The following is a 14,230-nucleotide window of genomic DNA, read 5'->3' as shown; positions in this document are numbered from 1 at the left end:
CCCCATGTTCAAGAATGGCCTTTTTCCTCGCTCATTTTACGTCACTTGAAATCAAAATCATCTCTAAAATATTTAAGGGGCATTACACTAATAATGGCGCTGACTAGGGAAATGTTCCCACTGTTCTGTTCTTAGTGCCAGTCTGCACATTCAAACTAAAACAATGTAACTAACAATGGCATCTTTATGCTTTCATTAATAAAATAATGATAAAAATACTCTTTCAAAACGCTGATGTTTATTTAGTTATGGATCCATAACGAACTACTATGGGAATAAATATCACTGAATTACAGAAATATCCTCCAATCCTCTATATGTAATTATTGGCGTAGAGTCACATCATATTTTTCAATATTCTGTAGGCCTACCGTAGGCGACATGAGTCTCACTAGTGTTGAGTAATGTCCTGTTAAATGTGGTGTAGGTCTTATTTATTTAAAGAGCATATTGAAGTTAGAAGCAATAGGATTTGAAGCAATAGCCTACAACTATTTTAGCACCATTTCGCGGAGCTCTGAGACAAGCATGGGAACAGGTAAATCAATGAGATGTTTATGTTCACTTCATCTCCGTTTGGGTATTGGTTAGACTAGAATAAAAAAAATAGAGTGCAGAAATGTTATGCTTTTAGTGTAACCTTTATTTAACTAGGCAAGTCAGTTAACAACAACAGGACAGCCTACTACTTCCTCCCCGTCGGGGAATTGAACCCCTCTAGTACAGCCATTATTGAAGGCTATCAAATGTTTCTCAAAGATGCCCTCTGGTGGTCAAACTAGCACTAACTAGGCTTAATGGTACCAGTGGTTCACACTTAAATAACATGCCATAGAATAAAATAGAATAGCATGCCATAGAACTTCAAAGGACGAACCACTGTAGCCTTGCTATTGAGAAAGGCTGCCGAACGCAGACCTGGCTCTCAAGAGAATACAGGCTATGTGCACACTGCCCACAAAATGAGGTGGAAACTGAGCTGCACTTCCAACCTCTTGCCAAATGTATGACCATATTAGAGACACATGTTTCCCTCAGATTACACAGACCCACAAAGAATTTAAAAACAAACCAATTTTGACAAACTCCCATATCTATTGGGTGAAATACCATCACAGCAGCAAGATTTGTGACCTGTTGCCACAAGAAACAGGCAACTAGTGAAGAACAAACACCATTGTGTGTGTGTGTGTGTGTGTGTGTGTGTGTGTGTGTGTGTGTGTGTGTGTGTGTGTGTGTGTGTGTGTGTGTGTGTGTGTGTGTGTGTGTGTGTGTGTGTGTGTGTGTGTGTGTGTGTGTGTGTGTGTGTGTGTGTGTACTCACTGATCCCTGAGGGTAGAGTGAAGGGCTGGGCAGAGGCCAGGCCAGGGTGGGGGATAGACTGGCTGTGCTGGGGGAACAGCTGCTGGGAACCCCATACAAACACCTCACAGGAGGAAGAGGAACCTGGGGATAGGAACACACACACAGACGGGTGGACGGACACACACACACACACATAGCTTTATGTTAGCCCTCTATTCTTTCATTCACAGGCGGTTCTGTTAGGTATGACACACCCAGCTACTATAAATTACATCCTCTGAGCCTGCCTGTGGTTTTCCATTAGCCTACTACACTGAGCGGTTTCCCATTGGCCTACTACACTGAGCGGTTTCCCATTGGCCTACTACACTGACAGGCTCTTCCGTTTCAACAGGCTCTTCCGTTGCGACGTCCCTCGGAGGCACATCTGCAAGCCTGCTAGCCCTGGCCAGCTAGCTGTCTGAATCGCCGTGTCTTCAGCTCGCCTAGCTACTCACTGGACCCTATGATCACTCGGCTACACATGCCTCTCCCTAATGTCAATATGCCTTTTCTATTGTTGTTTTGGTGAGTGATTGTCTTATTTCACTGTAAAGCCTCCAGCCCTGCTCAATATCTCTTAGCTAGACCTTTTGTTCCACGCCCACACACTTCATCTGGCTTAAATGGTGGCTCTAGAGACAAAACCTCTCTCATCGTCACTCAATGCCTAGGTTTACCTCCACTGTACTCACATCCTATCATACCCTTGTCTGTACATTATGCCTTGAATCTATTCTTCCTCGCCCAGAAATCTACTCCTTTTACTCTACGTTCCAAACGCACTAGACGACCAGTTCTTATAGCCGTACCCTTATCCTACTCCTCCTCTGTTCCTCTGGTAATGTAGAGGTTAATCCAGGCCCTGCAGCCCCCAGCACCACTCCCATTCCCCAGGCGCTCTCATATGTTGACTTCTGTAAACGTAAAAGCCTTGGTTTCATGCATGTTAACATTAGAAGCCTCCTCCCTAAGTTTGTTTTATTCACTGCTTTAGCACACTCCACCAACCCGGATGTCCTAGCCGTGTCTGAATACTGGCTTAGGAAGGCCACCAAAAATCCGGAAATCTCCATCCCTAACTATAAAATTTTCTGACAAGATAGAACTGCCAAAGGGGGAGGAGTTGCAATCTACTGCAGAGATAGCCTGCAGAGTTCTGTCTTACTATCCAGGTCTGTGCCCAAACAATTCGACCTTTAACTTTTAAAAATCTACCTTTCCAGAAACAAGTCTCTCACCGTTGACGCTTGTTATAGACCCCCTTCAGCTCCCAGCTGTGCCCTGGACACCATATGTGAATTGATTGCCCCATCTATCTTCAGAGTTTGTACAGTTAGGTGACCTACACTGGGACATGCTTAACACCCCGGCCGTCCTACAATCTAAGCTAGATGCCCTCATTCTCACACAAATGATCAAGAAACCTACCAGGTACAACCCTAAATCCATAACCATGGGCACCCTCTTAGATATCATCCTGATCAACTTGCCCTCTAAATACACCTCTGCTGTCTTCAACCAGGATCTCAGCGATCACTGCCTCATTGCCTGCATGTGTAACGGGTTGTCGGTCAAACGACTACCCCTCATCCCTGTCAAACACTCCCTAAAACACTTCAGCGAGCAGGCCTTTCTAATCGACCTCGCCCGGGTATCCTGGAAGGATATTGACCTCATCCCGTCAGAAGGGGATGCCTGGTTGCTTTTTAAAAGTGCTTTCTTCACGATCTTAAAAAGCATGCCCCATTCAAAACATGTAGAACTAAGAACAGATATACAGTTGGAAGTTTACATACACCTTAGCCAAATAGATTTAAACTCAGTTTTTCACAATTCCTGACATTTAATCCGAGTAAAAATTCCCTGTCTTAGGTCAGTTAGGATCACCACTTTATTTTAAGAATGTGAAATGTCAGAATAATAGTAGACAGAATGATTTATTTCAGCTTTTATTTCTTTCATCACATTCCCAGTGGGTCAGAAGTTTTCAAACACTCAATAAGTATTTGGTAGCATTGCCTTTAAATTGTTTAACTTGGGTCAAACATTTCAGGTAGCCTTCCACAAGCTTCCCACAATACGTTGGGTGAATGTTGGCCCATTCCTCCTGACAGAGCTGGTGTAACTGAGTCAGGTTTGTAGGCCTCCTTGCTCACACATGCTTTTTCAGTTCTGCCCACAAATTTTCTATAGGATTGAGGTCAGGGCTTTGTGATGGCCACTCCAATACCTTGACTTTGTTGTCTTTAAGCCATTTTGCCACAACTTTGGAAGTATGCATGAGGTCATTGTCCATTTGGAAGACCCATTTGCGACCAAGCTTTAACTTCCTGACTGATGTCTTGAGATGTTGCTTCAATATATCTACATAATTTCCCTGCCTCATGATGCCATCTATTTTGTGACGTGCACTAGTCCCTCCTGCAGCAAAGCACCCCCACAACATGACGCTGCCACTCCCGTGCTTCACGGTGGGGATGGTGTTCCTCGGCATGCAAGCATCCCCCTTTCTTCAACCAAACATAGTGATGGTCATTATGGCCATCGTTTTTATTTTTGTTTCATCAGACCAGAGGACATTTCTCCAAAAAGTATGCTCTTTGTCCCCATGTGCAGTTGCAAACTGTAGTCTGGCTTTTTATGGCGGTTTTGGAGCAGTGGTTTCTTCCTTGCTGAATGGCCTTTCAGGTTATGTCGATATAGGACTCGTTTTACTGTGGATATAGATACTTGTAGCGGTTTCCTACAGCATCTTCACAAGGTCCTTTGCTGTTTTTCTGGGATTGATTTGCACTTTTCGCACCAAAGTACGTTCATCTTTAGGAGACAGAACGCGCCTCCTTCATGAGTGGTATGACAGCTGTGTGGTCCCATGGTGTTTATACTTGCGTACTATTGGTCGTACAGATGAACGTGGTACCTTCAGGATGAACCAGACTTGTGGTTGTCTTGGGGGATTTCTTTTGATTTTCCCATGATGTCAAGCAAAGAGGCACTGAGTTTGAAGGTAGGACTTGAAATACATCCACAGGTACACCTCCAATTGACTCAAATTATGTAAATTAGCCTATCAGAAGCTTCTAAAGCCATGACATAATTCTCTGGAATTTTCCAAGCTGTTTAAAGGCACAGTCAACTTAGTGTATGTAAACTTCTGATCCACTGCAATTGTGATACAGTGAATTATAAGTGAAATAATCTGTTAGAAAAATTGTTAGAAAAATTACTTGTGTCATGCACAAAGTAGATGTCCTAACCCACTTGCCAAAACGATTTGTTTGTTAACAAGACATTTGTGGAGTGGTTGAAAAACGAGTTGTAATGACTCCAACCTAAGTGTATGTAAACTTCTGACTTCAACTATAGCCCTTGGTTCACCCCAGACTTGACTGCCCTTGACCAGCACAAAAAAATTAGGTGGCATTCTGCATTAGCATCGAATAGCCCCTGCGATATGCATCTTTTCAAGGAAGTCAGGAACCAATATACTCAGTCAGTTAGGAAAGCTAAGGCTAGCTTTTTCAAACAGAAATTTGCATCCTGTACCACTAATTCCAAAAAGTTTTGGGACACTGGAAAGTCCAAGGAGAATCAGAGCACCTCCTCCAAGCTGCCCATTGCACTGAGGATAGGAAACACTGTCACCACCAATAAATCTACGATAATTTCAATAAGCATTTTTCTACAGCTGGCCATGCTTTCCACCTGGCTACCCCTACCCCGGCCAACATCTCTGCAGCAACTCCCCCCCCCCCCCCCGCCGCGGACACTCTAGACCCAAACTGTTATAGACCTATATTCGTCCTGCCCTGCCTTTGTAAAATCTTGAAAAGCCAAGTTTATTAATTTTTTAATTTCACCTTTATTTAACCAGGTAAGCTAGTTGAGAACAAGTTCTCATTTACAACTGCGACCTGACCAAGATAAAGCAAAGCAGTGCGACACAAACAACAACACAGAGTTACACATGAAATAAACAAGCGTACTGTAATAACACAATAGGGAAAAAAGGGGGGAAAAAGTCTATATACAGTGTTTAGCAAATTAACACAATTAACACAGTACGCTTGTTTATTTCATGTGTAACTCTGTGTTGTTGTTTGTGTCGCACTGCTTTGCTTTATCTTGATAGATGAGCAGATGGTGATGTACAAGTAGAAATACTGGTGTGCAAAAGAGAAGAAAAGTAAATAAAAACAATATGGGGATGAGGTAGGTAGATTGGGTGGGCTATTTACAGATGGGCTATGTACAACTGCAGCGATCGGTTAGCTGCTCAGATGCTGATGAAAGCCAAGTGAACAAACAGATCACCGACCATTTTGAATCCTAACGTACCTTCTCCACTATGCAATCTGGTTTCCGAGCTGGTCATGGGTGCACCTCATCCACACTCAAGGTCCTAAATGATATCATAACTGCCATCAATAAAAGACAGTACTGTGCAGCCGTCTTCATCGACCTGGCCAAGGCTTTCGACTCTGTCAATCACCGCATTCTTATTGGCAGACTCAATAGCCTTGACTTCTCTAATGACTGCCTCGCCTGGTTCACCAACTACTTCTCAGATAGAGTTCAGTGTGTCAAATCGGAGGGCCTGTTGTCCGGACCTCTGGCAGTCTCTATGGGGGTAACACAGAGATCAATTCTCGGGCCGACTCTTTTCTCTGTATATATCAATGATATCGCTCTTGCTGCTGGTGATTCTCTGATCCACCTCTACGCAGATGACACCATTCTGTATACATCTGGCCCTTCTTTGGGCACTGTGCTAACAAACCTCCAAACAAGCTTCAATGCCATACAACATTCCTTCCGTGGCCTCCAACTGCTTTAAATGCTAGTAAAACTAAGTGCATGCTCTTCAACCGATTGCTGCCCGCACCCTCCTGCCCGACTAGCATCACTACTCTGGACGGTTCTGACTTATAATATGTGGACAACTACAAATACCTACGTGTCTGGTTAGACTGTAAACTCTCCTTCCAGACTCACATTAAAACTTCTTCAGGCTAGGGTCTATTTTTCTCCACTTCCTGTCTGACTGACGTGCCCAAAGTAAACTGCCTGTTACTCAGGCCCAGAAGCCAGGATATGCATATAATTGGTACCATTGGATAGAAAACACTTTGAAGTTTGTAGAAATACTACACTGAGTGGTTTACCATTGGCCTACTACACTGAGCCGTTTCCCATTGGCCTACTACACTGAGCCGTTTCCCATTGGCCTACTACACTGAGCCGTTTCCCATTGGCCTACTACACTGAGCCGTTTCCCATTGGCCTACTACACTGAGCTGTTTCCCATTGGCCTACTACACTGAGCGGTTTCCCATTGGCCTACAACACTGAGCCTTCCAGGAAACTCACATCGTAGAGATTACCTACTTCCCTTATGTGGAAGGCACTGCTCCAATATACATAAGGACTTTTGTCGCCTTACTCCCTCCCGTCTGTGCACACAAACCATGTTTTGTCAACAGTGGATTGGGGACACATTAACTATGCCTGGTAAGTATCATATCTGCACCTTACCATCTCTGCACCACATAAGCTACGTCACCATCTCTGCACCACATGAGACACTTCTTTATCTCTGCACCACATAAGCCATGTCACCATCTCTGCACCACATAAGCCACGTCACCATCTCTGCACCACATAAGCCACGTCACCATCTCTGCACCACATAAGCCACTTATATACAAAATGGCACCATAGCAAAACGTCAACATAGAAGATTTTAGATTGCAAAGACAAATACAGAGGACGTGGTTTGTAGAGAAGTTCACATGAGGTCACCTTCGGTGACGACCAAAAGAAGAGTGTCTGCTCCTTTGTTGAGAGACTCTACTTGTTGAGCTCTACTGCTGACAGGCAGAGGCCTAGGGTTCTGGAAGTGCCCTCCACTCCACTGGAACAGCACACAGCCGTCCCCCGTCTTTCTCCTCACACAGACAACCAGGTAGAGGCTGGTCACATGGGAGAACGGAGACACGATGAGGACACCCTGAAGCTCCAGGCTCTGATGGAGAGCCAAGACACTTCCGGTCCAAACGAACACCTGGTAGAAACAAGACAAGTTAGCTACTAGCTAGTCGAGATCAACTCCAGGTGGTGTGGTCTAAATCCATTGGCCGTTTTAATTTGAATGACAATCGTAATGTGGTGGTGTGCATGTCGATATCATGTCCTGGAGCACCTGTACTGTACAGGTATGTCTCATAGGTTATGGCAAGTTCATTTTAACCCCCAAACTCACCTGGCTTGAGGCAATCAAGTAGTGTCTTTTTTCAATGGAGAAGTGTTTAACATCAAGAGCTTCAACAGCCAGTGATTGTTCCTATGGGGAAAAGGTTTGATGTCGTATAGAATGAATACATTACTCAACATAATGCCACTGACATGGAGTGACTGTCAAAAAGAGAACTAACCATAGGAACTGAAGGCCAATGAGTGATTGATTTATAGTAAGTCATTGATTTATAGTAAGTAATTGATTACTATGTAGATCTTACATAATGTCTGCAGGCAGAAAACACATCATAAGGACCACAAATGAAAAGACAACAGTCAAGTCCAAAAAGTAACAGGCTTCACCAGGGTTAGATTGAGGTCCTGTTGCACGCTGAACAGGCTGAGGTTGACAGCAGGGGAGTCCGGGAGGGTGCCATGTGTGATCGCTACATAGGATGAGCCGTTCACAGAGAAACCCACACACATCCTAGGGTCCTGGATCGTCACCGACTGAAAACAAGAGAGAATTATATGTATATACATTTTAGCCATTTAGCAGATGGTCTTATCCAGAGCGACATACAGGATCAATTATGGTTAAGTGCCTTGCTCAAGGGGACATAAACATTTTCACCTTTCGGTTACTGGCCCAACGCTCTTAACCACTAGACTACCTGCCGCCCCATAGTGCAATCAGGCATCATGATATACTGTAAATAGACTGATGCATATGTGTATGCAACACAAAGCAAGGCAGTTTTCTAAAAGCTGTTCTGGTTGAGTCGTTAATGTCTTCCTTCCCTTGTTGACCACTACCCCTTCATCTTTCTGGCCTCCTATGTAGTTCAACTACTGTCCCTACAGTGCCTTCAGTAACTATTCACATCCCTTGACTTTTCCAACAAGTTTTGTGTTACAGCCTGAATTAAAAATTGATTCAATTGAGATTTTGTGTCACTGGCTTACACACAATAACCCATGTCAAAGTGGAATTATGTTTTTAGAAATGTTTAGAAATGTATTCAAAATGAAAAGCTGAAATGTGTTGAGTCAATAGGTATTCAACACCTTTGTTATGCAAGCTTAAATAAGTTCAGGAGTAAAAATGTGCTTAACAAGTCACATGATAAGTTGCTTGGACTATGGCAGTAATAGTATTCAACATGATTTTTGAATGACTACCTCATCTCTGTACCACACACATACAGTCGAGCAGTGAATTTCAAGCACAGATTCAACCACAAAGACCAGGGAGGTTTTCCTATGCCTCACAAAGAAGGGAACTTATTGGTAAAAAAAAAGCAGATACTGAATAACCCTTTGAGCATGGTAAAGTTATTAATTACACTTTGGATGGTGCATCAATACACTCAGTCACTACAATGATATTGGCATCCTTCCTAACTCAGTAGCTGGAGAGAAGCAAACCACTCGGGAATTTCACCATGAGGCCAATGATGACTTTAAAAAGTTAGACTTCCATGGCTGTGATAGGAAAAAACTGAGGATCAACAACATTGTAGTTACTCCACAATACTATCTAAATGACAAATTGAAAAGAAGGAAGCCTTTATAGAATAGAAATACTCCAAAACATGCATCATGGTTGCAATAAGGTACTAAAGTTATACTGCAAAAAAATTGGCAAAGAAATGAACTTTATGTCCTCAATACAAAGCGTTATGTTTGGGGCAAATCCAACACATCAAGGTGTCGTGTCTGTGACTATCATTAATTGTGAAGACTGTTATTTTATGCAAACTTTAATTAAATAGGAAGTCGGGGCACCACGGGAAAATGTTTAGTCTCTAGTTTCCGAATCGACTCTTCAGATATTTTCATATCTTATCAATTAGTCTTCTATTAATGAATTATTAATTGTTACCTCATTAGTCTTATTCCAAACATCGTAAAATCTTTGGTTATCTGCACGAACGCTAGTTTCCATCATGAATCACCAATATACAAATTTACTTAATTATTTATTTACTAACTAACTAACTAAATAAATAAATAATCACAGAAATACATAACAAACAAACAGTAGATATTGGTTACTAACAATGATGGAAAAGTCCCTAGTGGGCTAAGCCGATATGATGGCTTGGTAGACAAAAGGAAAGGGGTGGGAACTGAGAAAGAGCGGGAAAGACAAAATGTATTCACTACACACAGTCTATAATTATAGTAATTTAAATGCTAATCCTTTGCACATGAATGGCTGCTCATTCGAGAATAATTGCAATTTATATATTTACGCCCGTATGTCATTGTCTTCTCTGTTTGGAATCCTCGATCGTCCTGTAGAGTTCATCAGAGTCTCTGGTTAACTTTCCCAGAAGTCACAATGTCTTTTGTGGTTGTAGGTGGTTAGAATGGATACTTCTCATAGAGTAGATGCTTCGGTGGTTGTCGGTATTCTCGTTCGAGATTTACGTAATTTCTAGCTGCAGACTAGTAATTATACGTCTAAGATTTGCTCTTATTCTGTCTAGATCGATGCTCTCAGAGTTTAACCATTTCCAGCCGTGTAGCCAAAACTACAGCTGTATGGTCTCCGATGGTGTATCGATTTGTAGCCTAGAGGAAAACCTGTTTCAGTCTGCCTTCCAACAGACACTGTGAGACAAATTCACCTTTCAGCAGGACATTAACCTAAAACACAAGGCCAAATCTACACTGGAGTTGCTTACCAAGATCACATTGAATGTTCCTGAGTGGCCTAATTACAGTTTTGACATAAAATCATCTTGAAAATCTATGGCAAGACTTGAACATGGCTGTCTAGCAATGATCAACAACCAACTTGACAGAGATTGAAGAATTTAACAAAATAAATGTGTAAGTATTGTACATTCCAGGTGTGCAAAGCTCTTAGAGACTTACCCAGAAAGACTCACAGCTGTAATCGGTGCAAAGGGGTATTCTAACATGTATTGACTCAGGGGTGTGAATACTTATGTAAATGATATATTTCTGTATTTCATTTTCAATAAATTTGCTAACATTTCTAGAAATATGTTTTCACTTTGTCTTGGAGTATTGTGTATAGACGGGTGAGAAAAAAAAGTCAAGGGATATCAATACTTTCTGAAAGCACTGTATATAGTTCAACTATTGTACCTATGTAGTTTAGCCTAGCAGAGGCCAAGATGGAGCTTATAGCTAAGCCTATAAGAGGCCAAGATAAGCTATGCAATAAGTTTTATCAGAGGTCAATATGGAGCTTTTGCTTAGCCTATCAGGGGTCAAGGTGGATATTTTTGCTTAGCCTAAAAGAGGTAAATATGCAGCATATTGCTTAGCCAATTACCATATTACTTATAGCTGCCACATCCTCTCCGATCTCCACCTGCTTAGGGTGTAGGGTCTAGGGGTCGATATGGAATTGGGCTATAGGATCGTGTTTAGATACATCACTAGATTACCTGTATAGGCACCAACACCCCCTGCCACCTGTAAAGAGTGGCGTGGGTCTGGTTGGAGCCTCCAGTTGAGGGCCTGTCTAGCCTCATGGCCAGAGGAGAGGCTCCACCAGCCAGGGAACACCAGCCTGAGGTGGGGGTCTCTGGGAAGATCTGATACACTGCCATCACTGGAAGACTCCCCTCTGAAAATTGACTAGTATAATCACTGTATATCATGGTGAACATATGAATACAGACCTGGAAATGAAATGACCACTATGACATTAACTGAGTGCAGAAATGAAGTTCCTAGCCCATCTTACCTACGGCAACAGCTGTGTCCGACTGAGTATCCCACTCCACACTGACCGCTGCCTCCAGACCTTTACTGCGGGACACAGTCAAGAACACGGTCCTACCGCCCTCCTTCCCCACCACAGAGCTATCAGTGCTGCAGAGATAGATGTACATGTGTGACGTGTGTGTGTGAGCATTTGTGTGCATGTTTGTATGTGTGATTGCATGTATGCGCATGTGCGTGTGTGAGTGTGATCCAGTGTTCGCTCACCTGTTGAGGGAGGAGGCGATGCGGAAAAGGCCCAGAGGGGCGGAGTTTTGCAGCACAGTGATGACTGTGTAGAGTGTGTCTCCAAGCCGAGCCCCTCCAGTTGGACTGGACAGGGTCACCGTGAATGTCTCGTTCACCTCAGGCTCAGCGTCCAGAACTGCCCAGATCTCCAAAGTCTACAACACGTCAGAGATCATCAACCAACACGTCAGAGATCATCAACCAACACGTCAGAGAACATCAACCAACACGTCAGAGAACATCAACCAACACGTCAGAGATCATCAACCAACACGTCAGAGATCATCAACCAACACGTCAGAGATCATCAAGCAACACGTCAGAGAACATCAACACGTCAGAGATCATCAACCAACACGTCTGAGATCATCAACCAACACATCAGAGATCATCAACCAACACGTCAGAGAACATCAACCGACACGTCAGAGATCATCAACCAACACATCAGAGAATATCAACCGACACGTCAGAGATCATCAACCAACACATCAGAGAATATCAACCAACACGTCAGAGATCATCAACCTACACGTCAGAGATCATCAACCAACACGTCAGAGAACATCAACCAACACATCAGAGATCATCAACCAACACATCAGAGAATATCAACCGACACGTCAGAGATCATCAACCAACACATCAGAGAATATCAACCGACACGTCAGAGAACATCAACCAACACATCAGAGATCATCAACCAACACGTCAGAGATCATCAACCAACACGTCAGAGATCATCAACCAACACGTCAGAGAACATCAACCGACACGTCAGAGAACATCAACCAACACGTCAGAGATCATCAACCAACACATCAGAGAATATCAACCGACACGTCAGAGAACATCAACCAACACATCAGAGATCATCAACCAACACGTCAGAGATCATCAACCAACACGTCAGAGATCATCAACCAACACGTCAGAGATCATCAACCAACACGTCAGAGATCATCAACCAACACATCAGAGAATATCAACCGACACGTCAGAGATCATCAACCAACACGTCAGAGAACATCAACCGACACGTCAGAGATCATCAACCGACACGTCAGAGATCATCAACCGACACGTCAGAGATCATCAACCGACACATCAGAGATCATCAACCAACACGTCAGAGAACATCAACCAACACGTCAGAGATCATCAACCGACACGTCAGAGATCATCAACCAACACGTCAGAGAACATCAACCAACACGTCAGAGATCATCAACCAACACGTCAGAGATCATCAACCAACACGTCAGAGATCATCAACCAACACGTCAGAGAACATCAACCAACACGTCAGAGATCATCAACCAACACATCAGAGATCATCAACCAACACATCAGAGATCATCAACCAACACGTCAGAGAACATCAACCAACACGTCAGAGATCATCAACCTACACGTCAGAGATCATCAACCAACACGTCAGAGATCATCAACCAACACGTCAGAGATCATCAACCAACACGTCAGAGATCATCAACCAACACGTCAGAGATCATCAACCTACACGTCAGAGATCATCAACCTACACGTCAGAGATCATCAACCAACACGTCAGAGATCATCAACACGTCAGAGATCATCAACACGTCAGAGATCATTAGCACATCAAAGAACATCAGCACATCAGAGATGAGAATATAAAGGGCTTTATAGCCTCCCTGACCTCTGTGCTTCCAAGGTACTGAAACACATTAATTAAGAGAAGATTTCTATACTTAACAGCCTTTATATTCTCCAAATAACACTCCTCTTGCCTTTATATCAATTATCTCAATTATCCAATACATATCATCAATCTTTTCAATCAATTATCCAATATATATCTTCAATCAATTATCCAATATACTGTATATCTTCAATCAATTATCCAATACATATCTTCAATCTTTTCAATCAATTATACAATATATATCTTCAATCAATGATCCAATATACTGTATATCTTCAATCAATTATCCAATACATATCTTCAATCTTTTCAATCAATTATACAATATATATCTTCAATCAATTATCCAATATACTGTATATCTTCAATCAATTATCCAATACATATCTTCAAGCTTTTCAATCAATTATCCAATATACTATATATCTTTAATCAATTATCCAATATATATCTTCAAACCTTTCAATCAATTATCCAATATATATCTTCAATCAATTATCCAATATACTGTATATCTTTAATCAATTATCCAATGTATATCTTCAATCCTTTCATTTCATTATCCAATATATATCTTCAATCAATTCATTTCATTATCCAATATATATCTTCAATCAATTCATTTAATTATCCAATATATATCTTCAATCAATTCATTTAATTATCCAATATATATCTTCAATCAATTAATTTAATTATCCAATATATTTCTTCAATCAATTCATTTAATTATCCAATATATATCTTCAATCAATTAATTTAATTATCCAATATATATCTTCAATCAATTCATTTAATTATCGAATATATATATTCAATCAATTCATTTAATTATCCAATATATTTCTTCAATCAATTCATTTAATTATCCAATATATATCTTCAATCAATTCATTTAATTATCCAATGTATATCTTCAATCAATTCATTCAATTATCCAATATATATCTTCAATCAATTCAA

At 41.7% G+C, this 14,230-nt stretch overlaps 1 protein-coding gene across 1 annotated transcript in view; it reads right to left on the bottom strand.

The window, feature by feature from the left end:
• LOC106585809 (adhesion G-protein coupled receptor V1) overlaps positions 1 to 14,230 on the bottom strand; it is a 236,869-nt gene that overhangs the window by 136,860 nt on the left and 85,779 nt on the right. The window contains exons 44-50 of the mRNA XM_014172457.3: positions 11,560 to 11,735; positions 11,315 to 11,442; positions 11,013 to 11,194; positions 7,948 to 8,094; positions 7,610 to 7,690; positions 7,150 to 7,411; positions 1,324 to 1,446 (exon numbers count right to left, since the gene is read on the bottom strand). Of these exons, the coding sequence (XP_014027932.3) occupies positions 1,324 to 1,446; positions 7,150 to 7,411; positions 7,610 to 7,690; positions 7,948 to 8,094; positions 11,013 to 11,194; positions 11,315 to 11,442; positions 11,560 to 11,735 (1,099 nt within the window). The remainder of the gene's footprint in view (positions 1 to 1,323; positions 1,447 to 7,149; positions 7,412 to 7,609; positions 7,691 to 7,947; positions 8,095 to 11,012; positions 11,195 to 11,314; positions 11,443 to 11,559; positions 11,736 to 14,230) is intronic.

This window comes from Salmo salar, chromosome 24, assembly GCF_965601325.2.
Source record: "Salmo salar chromosome 24, fSalSal1, whole genome shotgun sequence".
NCBI lineage: Eukaryota > Metazoa > Chordata > Actinopteri > Salmoniformes > Salmonidae > Salmo > Salmo salar.
This window is presented reverse-complemented; position numbering and strand designations above follow the sequence as displayed.